Source organism: Lampris incognitus, chromosome 12 (assembly GCF_029633865.1).
Source record: "Lampris incognitus isolate fLamInc1 chromosome 12, fLamInc1.hap2, whole genome shotgun sequence".
Taxonomy (NCBI): Eukaryota; Metazoa; Chordata; class Actinopteri; order Lampriformes; family Lampridae; genus Lampris; species Lampris incognitus.
Window position 1 is genome coordinate 26,063,772 of NC_079222.1, and position 10,605 is coordinate 26,074,376.

At 45.6% G+C, this 10,605-nt stretch overlaps 1 protein-coding gene across 1 annotated transcript in view; it reads right to left on the reverse strand.

Moving 5' to 3' along the window:
- Nucleotides 1-4,412, reverse strand: part of bmpr1bb (bone morphogenetic protein receptor, type IBb) — a 37,362-nt gene extending 32,950 nt beyond the window's left edge. The window contains exon 1 of the mRNA XM_056290428.1: nucleotides 4,205-4,412. Coding sequence (XP_056146403.1) covers nucleotides 4,205-4,412 — 208 coding nt within the window. The remainder of the gene's footprint in view (nucleotides 1-4,204) is intronic.
- Between the last annotated feature and the right edge of the window lie 6,193 nt (nucleotides 4,413-10,605).

The window sequence follows — 10,605 nt, forward strand, 5'->3', positions numbered from 1 at the left end:
TGTCTCTTTGTCTGTCTGTCTGTCTGTCTGTCTGTCTGTCTGTCTGTCTGTCTCTGTCTCCTCTGTCTGTCTCTCTGTCTCTGTCTGTCTCTCTTTGTCGTTCTGTCTGTCTCTGTCTCCTCTGTCTCTCTCTCTGTCTCTCTGTCTCTTTCTCTCTCTCTGTCTCTCTTTGTCGTTCTGTCTGTCTGTCTGTCTGTCTCTTTGTCTGTCTCTCTCTCTGTCTGTCTGTCTTACTTTGTCGTTCTGTCGTTCTGTCTGTCTGTCTGTCTGTCTGTCTGTCTGTCTGTCTGTCTGTCTGTCTGTCTCTCTGTCTCTGTCTCTGTCTCTCTGTCTCTTTGTCGTTCTGTCTGTCTCTGTCTCTCTCTCTGTCTATCGCTCTCTCGCTCTGTCTCGCTCTCTCTCTCTCTCTCTCTCTCTCTCTCTCTCTCTCTCTCTCTCTCTCTCTCTCTCTCTCTCACACACACACACACACACACACACACACACACACACACACACACACACACACAGAGCGAGAGGGAGATTTGATTTTTAAAAAGTAACTTTTTAAAAAAAATACAATCATATTTAAAACACAAGCAAATAAATAGATATTTAAAAATAAAACAAATCACATCAATTCTCCAGAAGAAAAAAAAAACAAGACAGACAGAGAGAGAGAGCGAGAGAGAGAGACAGAGAGAAACTCAGAAGATATGAAAATAAGGACAGATTCCACCAGTGAAAGACCTGGGTTACAAGTTAAGAGGATTAGAAAAAAAAACTATGAGCCAGATTACATCAAGTCTACTTGGGCAAAAGTGCAGGGAGATGTCTGAACTCTCCACATAACACACATGGGCTCCCTCTGAGCAAGATCAGCTGTCCTCTGAAAGAGCTTAGCGGATGCTGTTTATTTATTCCAAATGGCGGCTCGGCGGTTTGAGAAAATAAAACAAAAGCTGTCCGTTCTGATGTTGTTTAAGCATGAATGGGGGAGGGCAAAACACAACAACCTGACGGTGGAGTGTTTCACCAAATGGACACCCCCCCCCCCACCAACACGCACACCAACCCACACCTGTTCCCTCCCAGGAAGGCCTCAATGGATGGGAACAACAGTTCCCAGAAGGCATTTCTCCCCTCTACTCTTCAACCAGCCCTATGGCTGTCACTCCTGATTTGTGCAGAGCTGTGCGCTTCGTGTGATAAGAGCGGCTAGTCGGTGCATGAGTGCAGGGGGGGAAAAGTGTGAATGGGTCAATGCACCTCCCTTCCGCGCTCCATCAAATGCCTGGTGTGAAGCCTCCCTATTTTCTCAGACAGCCCCCTCGGACCACAGAGATGGGGGGTCTGGGGGAACCGAGACCTCCGTAGGTGGGGTCACTCTTCCAGATAGAAGTTTTGAAAGTGGGGCAGACTGACTGGAAGACGTGCTCTCAGTTAAATGAGCTCTCCTCTTCACTATCCTTTGTCTCTGTTTCCAAGTACAGAACACGTCTGTCATCATCCACATACTTAACTGATGATTAATTTCCCCCCCGAAACATTCTATCAGCAAATGGGATGGCTTCATAAAACCACAATGTTGGTTGCTGCTCAACAAACCGGATTCGTAGAAAGGGAAGTGTCTGAGATACAAAGAGCGGGCCAAAAGAAGCATTGTCTCATGAAACAGAAACACTTTTATCATCAGCAATAAAAATGATACAACGTGCCCCGAAAACAAGTCACAACTCTCATTCAGTGAATCACATTAAAGGAGCATGTTGAATCAAAACCACCCCTCGTGACATATCATGAGAATGGGTTAGGTGACTGTTGAAAATCACTACTAGGGGAACTACACTACTAGGGGAATCCTCGTGTTACCAAAGACGTCTGGGTCAGACGTCCGTACAGGCACATTTGGTGGGTGGGAAGCTGGATGGGTATGTGTCTTGGTCGCTGCACTAGCGCTTCCTATGGTCGGTCGGGGCGCCTGTTCAGGGGAGAGGGGGAACTGGGGGGAATAGCGTCATCCTCCCAAGTGCTACGTCCCCCTGGCGAAACTCTTCACTGCCAGGTGAAAAGAAGCAGCTGGCGACTCCACATGTATCGGAGAAGGTATGAGGTAGTCTGCAGCCCTCCCCGGATCGGAAGAGGGGGTGGCGCAGCGACGGCTCTGAGAGAGTGGGGTAATTGGCGGGTACAGTTGGGGAGAAAATGGAGGGGGGGGGATCACTGCTAACTTGTGAAACAGAAGCCACAGCAGAACCCTGATGACGAAATTACAATGAGCAGAGATGTAACACGTTTCATACTCGATGTTGCTCCCTTGACCCTCTGCTCTGTGAAACTAGGGGGATCTCATAAGGGGCTCGGTCTTTAAAGCTGCTGTCATAGACTCTTGGAAAGCTGTTTATTACCATAGTAATAACACAGCTGTCTGCTGCAATGGGTCCGATTAGAGTGTGGGAGGTGAGGGAGCATGACAGCATCTTCATCCTCTAACCAGACAAAAACGTTTGCCTGTGCTGAAGAGGAAAGAAAGTAATATTTATTTTAAATTGGAAACACTGACATCTTTTTTTTTCTTCTAATTTTGTACTTCAACGTTCTGCTCATTCAGAGGTACCTGCTTGCACATAACCACGTGGACTATAAGACAGATATTACATGCAATTTTCTTGTGAGTAATTTTAATCATGAAGAGCACATATCAACTTGCATATGTATACATTTGTAGAGAAGGACGGATAAAGTAGAAATCAAAGAAAGTTGAATCAGTACATCTGGATACAATGTTTATTGAGAGAAACGTTTCATCACTCATCTAAGTGACCTCTTCAGTCTAAACTGAGTGCAGGTATCCCCACCCTTATAAACAATACATTGGCATAACGACCGAAACCAACGACCGGTTTCATATGGAAATTACCATGACCATTAAGTAGAGTTACAATGGCCATGTGTACTATTCACAGAGGATTGGGGAATAGTTGCAATCACAGCATTGTAAAATGGGATACTTCTGGTCAACAACAACAACAACTTAGTTTTGTATAGCGCCTTTCAAGGAACCCAAGGACGATTTCCACTAGATAACAGAAAAAAAAAGAAATAAAAAAAGAAAAGATTTAAACAAAGATCAAAGACTACAGACCATAGGCCTTAGTAAAAAGGTAGGTTTTCAGTAGTATTTTAAAATTGTCCAGAGAAGCAGTGCTGCAGATCTCTGCTGCAGTAGAGTTCAGAAGGGTGGGGGCTGCCACACTAAAGGTTCTATCCCCAGAAGTCCACAGGCTGGTGTGGAGGATGGAAATCAGGCCCGTGCCTGCAGACCAGAGACTCCGGGACAGAATATAGGGGTTGAGGAGGTCTGATAGGCACTGGGGAGTATGGGCATGGAGGGATTTAGAGGTGAGGAGGAGGATTTTATAAGAAATGCGGGATTTGATCGAGAGCCGGTGAAGGTGGATAAGGGTGGGACTGATGTGTTGCAAGGGCTTGATGCGGGCAAGCACCCTGGCAGCTGAATTCTGCACATACTACTATACTGCCTATACAATACTATACTATACTATACTATACTATACTATACTATACTATACTATACTACACTGCCTGTCTAGGATTTGCTAGGTACCCCAGACAGGACTCCATTGCAATAACCCAGATGGGAGGTGATGAAATCATGGAGGAGGGTCTCTGCCATGGAGTCTGAGGGTAATGGCCGGAGTCTGGAGATGTTTTTGAGGTGAAAGAAAGTAGATTTTGTGACAGATTTGATGTGAAATTGGAATGAAAGAGTGGAGTCTAGAATGACACCAAAGTTGCGGATTTCCAGGGATGGGCAGATGGAGCAGCCACCCACGTCGTGGAGAAGATCTCCAGCCTTCATCTTGGAAGCCACAACCATGAGCTGGGTCTTATTGGTATTTAGCTAGAGTAAATTTGATGACATGCAGATTTTTATTTGTTGGAGGCAGTTAACAAGGGATTGTGGGGGGAACTGAGAGCATGGTTTAGTGCTGCGTTTCATCAGCGTAGCAATGGAAACTTAAACCGTGGTGGCAGATGATCTGACCAAGGGGGAGCACGTTAGATGGTTAATAGGATGGGTCCAAGCACGGAGCCTTGTGGCATGCCTTGGTTGACTGGGGCTAGGGTGGAACTGGAATCTTTGATGGTGACAAACTGTTTCCTGTTGGTGAAATATGACTGGACCAGGACAGAGCTACACCAGTGAGGCCTAGGTATTTAGAAAAGCTGTTGAGGAGAATGGTGTGGGAAATGGTGTCAATGGCTGCAGAGAGGAGGTTGAGAATGCTGATGTGGCTGGAATCAATAGCAATGAGGAGGTCATTAGTGATTTTGATAAGGGCCGTCTCCATGCTGTGGTGTGCTCTGAAGCCAGATTGGAGGGGTTCATAGAGCTCATGGTTGGACATGTGCTGATGGAGTTGGGCAGAAACTACTCTTTCCAGGATTTACTGAGAAATGGAAGGTTGGAGATTGGCCGGTAATTAGTGAGGTCATCTAGGTCCAGGCCTGGCTTTTTGAGGATGGGGGATAACTGTAGCCATTTTGAAGCTGGAGGGTACCGTGCCAGATTTCAAAGAGGAGTTGATAATGTCCATAAGTGTGGGGCACAGGGTAGGTAAACATGCCTTGACCAGAATGGTGGGCACGGGGTCCAGGGAAGAGGTGAAAGCCTTGGCCATGGTGACCAACTTAGCAACTTGAGGAGCATCCACAGAGGAGAAAGAGGAGAGGCAACACTTAGCTAGGTACACAGCAGGGGGTGCAACATCCTGCGACTGAGGTGCATGCCGGGGGTTGGGCGGCAGGTACCAGAAGCTGCTGGTAGATAGAATCCACTTTGGTCTGGAAGAAATCCAGGAACTTGATGCAGAGGCCAGGGGCACCTGAAGGGAGGGGAACATCAAGGGGGTGACGCAATCAGTTGATGGTGGAGAACAGCATTCTGGGGTGATTTTTCTGGTTTCCAGTGATAGTGGAATAGTAATGCATTTGTGCTTGGGAGAGAGCTTCTTTATAGGTCTTTATGTGATCTTTAAAGGCCTCGAGGTGGACAGTGAGGCTAGACCTTTCAAAGCCAGGTCAAGACGGCAGAGTGAGCGGTCGATGTTTTTGCAAGCTCCAAGACCTGATTTTTTTTAAATCTCAAAATCTTCAAAATGTTTAATATATACATAGTTGCCATCGTGCACAAAGTCTTTACATCAAGAAAGACTTTGTGCACGATGATGTGCAAGAAGGGTTCAATTACAGAAAAGGAAATCACGGAGATAAAGAATTCGCTCAACTTTCTGTCAGCAAAAATGGCAGATGCCATTTTACGGAATTAATGAGTGAAATCAAACATCTGAAAAACCAGAATGACGAGAAAGACGAGACGATCGCCCAGTTGGAGTGCAGACTGGAAGACCTAGAGCAATATATTCACATGAACGATGTAATAATCAGCAGATTGGAGACTAGGTCTTATGCCAGGGTGGCAGGTCTGAACGGGGAGGTGCACACCGAAACCGAGCTGAATTCTCTGGTGCAACAGGTAACTGATTTATTTGCCAAATAAGGCATCTCTGTGGACAACAATTGCATCGAAGCATGTCAATCTCTTCAAAAAAAGAAAAAAGAAAAGATAAGTAGAACCGCTGCTCATTTGCGTCGAAAGGAGCCAGATGAGGTAGTTCGGGCATCTGATTAGGATGGGTCCTGGGCGCCTTCCTTTGGAGGTCTTCCAGGCGCGTCCAACTGGGAGGAGACCACGAGGTAGACCCAGAACTCGCTGGAGGGACTACATGTCCAATCTGGCCTGGGAACATCTTGGGATGCCCCAGGAGGAACTGGAGGGCGTTGCTGGGGAGAAGAGCGTCTGGAATGCCCTACTTAGCTTGCTGCCATCGCAATCCGAAGCGGCTGAAGATGAGATGAGAAGATATGAGACGGTGATTTAAACCGAATTTGTGCCTAACATTACCATGAAACACCAAATATTCCAGTGTTTCATTGTTGTTACTTATTCAAGTAGACCCTTGTAAAAAAAAAACATTCTTCAAGCAGTAGTTATCCAATAGCAGTGATCATTACCTTTTGTTTAGCATGAGCACTAAATAATAGGGTATTTGGAAAGTTTAATTATTGTTGGGTGACGACATTCTGAGAAGCACACGGGGAGTGTCATGGCAAGAAAATGAGTCAGCTCCCTGTTAGAGTAATACAGTCACTAGGGCCTGTTCTGTGCAGCACGTGGCTGATTTCCGTAGTTGTAAAAGCTTTTGGCTTGGTTAAGGCAACTGAATGTGGTTTCATAAAATGACATTTTAATGCACATGCGCTAGGTTCGCTTTACTGGCTATTAAGACTTATTCAAACTGCTTAATGGTTATATTTCAAAGGGGCTGTGTAATATTTAAGCTTTCCAAAAAGGCCAACGTGACTAGTTAATACCAGGGGCGGTTGCTGCGTGGAAAAGGCCCGGTTCATGTCTAGCATTAAAATAGGTCTCAGGGGATTGGGTCACCAACGGCCTGCAAAAATTACAGGTGAAACAAGCGCCAACCACCCGGCGGAATACAAGCCAACGCAGAAGTGCCTTGGAGGATAAGGTATTTTAATGTTGTTTGTATTGTGGACATGGTCTATGACAAGATGGAAAACAACAATGAATTCGTCCTACTTGCCAGTACCCGCTTGGTAACCCAGCGCCAGAGACGGTGACATTTTGCAAGCTGCTGAACTCCATTATACTCCAAAATTGGTTTAACCAGGTCACAGAGCTGTATCCTTGTTTTGGCCAACACAACTCATCATAAAGAACGACGCAGACATTGTGGATTTCTCTGAACGTGTTCACAGACGGCCACAGCAGCAAGTCTGTCTTCTGTCCAAACCAGACGCTGATGCTCTGGAGCCGTCCAGCTCGCCCATACGAGAGCGAACAGTAACACAGTGCAGCATTACAGGCAACCGCATGCTACACACTGACATTTTATTCGCAACCTTCACCCTTCGATTATGATGATGATGATTATTATTATTATTATTTTATTTCTTTTGTTTTTTGTTGTTGTTTTTTGTTGTTTTTCTTTTTTTTTTGGACAGGGTGTCCGGGTAGTGTCGCGGTATATTCTGTTGCCTACTAACACGTGGATCGTCGGTTCGAATCCCCGTGTTACTGGTCGAGCGTCCCTACAGGAACAACAATTTCAACCCAAGACAGCCGACCATCGCTCAGGACGAACAATTTTGTGCACAACTTAAAAAATATGTGTCCCGGTCAGAGCCAAAATCACAGAGCATGTGGGGGTCTTGACATAACATATAACCCGGGGTTTAGCTGGTAAATCCTGGGTTGCTGCACACAGGTTAATCCCTAGTCGGTATAGCTTGGGATAAAACTTAGGCTCCAGTCCCCTGCAACCCTGAACAGGACAAGACAGGTTACAAAAATAAATGAATATGAATGCAATACATAATATACTACACAACATGAACGTGGCATGTCAGACCTATCATGCTGTAGCCTAAGAATGACCTTCCTGGGGCTCATGTAACTGGGCGACCAAATCTTAAATGGCAGTGCTATGGAGCCATATATTTTTATTTTCACTTCATCACATTCAGACCTGCTTAATATTGATTGACGCTAACTTGTCGATTCACTTTTCTTTTTTTTGTGCTGTCATCAGGTCCATAGATCATGGTTCGAGTCAAGTTAACTGAAAACTGGAGGAAATATGGGGGAGGGGGGCTTCGCTGATGAGACTACACTGAGTGTGTCACAACGTGGCAGTGATACATATAATTATTTGCATATGAAGCATAGAAGCTACACGAAGATAGAAGCCAGGGCTTAACAGGGCCAGAGTAACCCCCACCCCCCACCCCACCCACCCACACACACACACACACACACACACACACAGACTTCTACACACATCCTCCTGGATTTAAATCTAACTAAAAAACGTTGCTGACTGAATGTTTTTGTTGTTTTGTTTCTGCAGCCCCCCCGCCCCCCCCCCCCCGAGGACTTGGCTCCCCCTCTCAGTCCTCAGCAGAATACACAGAGAAAGTGAGGTCTTTATTAATATGTTCAGAAATGGCAGACGTCGACAAACAAGCGGGGCATCAGCTACCTTCCTGTTTGAATTGGCTAATGGAGGGAATCATTTGAACGCATGTGTTGTTATTCAAAGCACTGTGAGAGGCCAGTGCTCGGGTAGAAACCATAAATAACCCTCTCAAGAGAAGACAAGACCCCTGCTCCCACAACACACGGTGTCACCTACTGTCATTTACACCATCTATCTGTTTCTTTCTATGGCAATGAAAAGCCGTATGAAGCTGGAATTGTACTTTAGGGCTAAATAAACGTGGCAGCTTGTTTGTTTGATGCCTTGTTTATTATTGGTGAAGCATTGTTGTTGTATTGTAAAGGGCTGTAGTGGTTCAGAGACTGGAAAGATAAACTGTACTTGACTGTCATCTGGCTGTTGTTATCACCCCCTTGTCCTACTGAAGGATTTGACTCATTCTCAAAATTCCCAAATATCCCCCCAATTTTCCCAACATTCCTCATTCCCAATCGCTATGTGTGAATGCATGTGTGTGAACTCTGAACCTACCTGTTTGTGTGTTGAAAACACAGAGGCTGTGGTCACCACACAAAGTGTCATCTCAACATAGTAGCTGTAAACAACCTGCTCTATAGCAGCATTAGATTGACTAGGCTATTCGATAAATTATATTGTAGCGAATCCGGGGGACAACGCAACCACAGGAACTGCCGCGGCCGGGAAGCGAAACCGTATCGCCCGCACCGCAGGAGGCATCGCTAACCGCTCGACTAAAGGGTCAGACCCTCTAACCAGCGGCCAGCGTGTCTTCTTATCCATGCACGTTACAATATTGTAGCGAGTTCGGGGATCAACCGCAGGAATCGCCGCAGCCGGGACGCGGACCCGTATTCTCCGCACCGCAGGCGACAACGTTAACCAGTCGACTAAAGAGTCCGACCCGTTAGCCAAGGGCTAGCGTGTCTACTTATTCGTGTACGTTACAATATATTGTCATATTGTCAAGCCACCGGACACTCCTACGAGCACCTGTCAGGATGACGCCCACAAGAGGAGTCACTTCGTCATAATCACGCAAACAAATCCCTGAAAGACTTGAATGTCGTAATCTATTTATATCCGTTTTAACACTGATGCTCGGTGAAAGGCTGCTGGCCTTTTGCCAGCCAGCACGTGCACCCGAAACGCACGTGTGGCTCAGCTTTCTGTCACGTAGTCTTCAAGATAAATTTCAATTTTCACTTTTCAGTGACTGGCGGTGGGCTCGGCCAAACTCGCCATGAAGGGAGCATTTGTGATCTCCCATGGCGAAGGTGGCAACACGCGCACCAGCCAAGAGCAACACCAATTAAATCCTACCCCTGGATCTCTAACGCGTACACGTCCCTATTTGCGTTGGCAGGGCTGGCTGCCAGACCGCCTTCCCTCCGTTTCCTCAGCCCTCACTTCCCATTCATTCTCTGGCGACCTGGTCGTCCTCCCATGGCATTTTACGTAACACCAAAAGCTGATCCACTAACGCCAAAGACGCACCATGATCGAATGCAAAGTATTCTAATAACACCACTGTAACAACACCGGGCATTCATGAGGAAAACCACAACGACTGGCGAGGTGCAAATGCTGAACCTTAACAAAACCTGAAGCCTGTGAAGAGAAGCAAAGACGTGCGGAAATCTTTGTACTGGCAATGGCTGACCCACAATGACAATGCATGAGAAATTAACTTTCAATCGCACACAATTTCCTGTGGCGTAGACATATCTCTGTGACGTCATTGGTGCGTTCTGGGATATTTAATTTGAGTGTTTGAGCAGAAAAAAAATTATTTCACGCACCTTGTAGTTTCGTGCGACATGAAATCATTTTACACGTGGGCTAAAAAGAGTTAAAAAGCAAAATATAAATATAAAATAAATATAAAATCTAAATAAATATATATTTACATATAAAATATTGAAATTATCAAAATATAAAATTTCAAAATATTAAAAGAAAAATAAAGGAGAAAGATGGTCACTGAAAATAAAATCAAAACAAAATCACAAGTTGCAATGATTGCATTGAAGTTGTCAGGATGTGTCTTTGCAATGAGACGTATCACTGTAAAAACTGTGCTGTTCAAAACTATTTAAACAGGAAAAACACTGCAGGAGGGGGGGAAAGAAGGTGGCATTTGTGCTGTGAACGCTCGCTGGTTGGAGTGTCGACCTTGGCTGGTCATCCAAAAATACTCCGCTAGACACAATAAGAAACTTTGCACGTAAAATTTAAAAGTACAATAACAGCACATTTTGTTAAAATAAATATTTTGACCGTGGCTTCAAACAGGTGCTCTGAATTAAAATGGGGGGGGGGGGTGGAGGAGATTGTCTTAACGTGACCTTTGTGAGCAGGGAACAGGGAAACACCAGCTCCTCTTGCCAAGTCAGCCGGGAGCATTTAATGAAGGGGCTGTTAGTCGGTGTCTGCTAGGCTGCGTCAGGTGGACACTGCAAACCAAAGGGTCTAATTAAGGGGTTCCTCTGACGGTCAG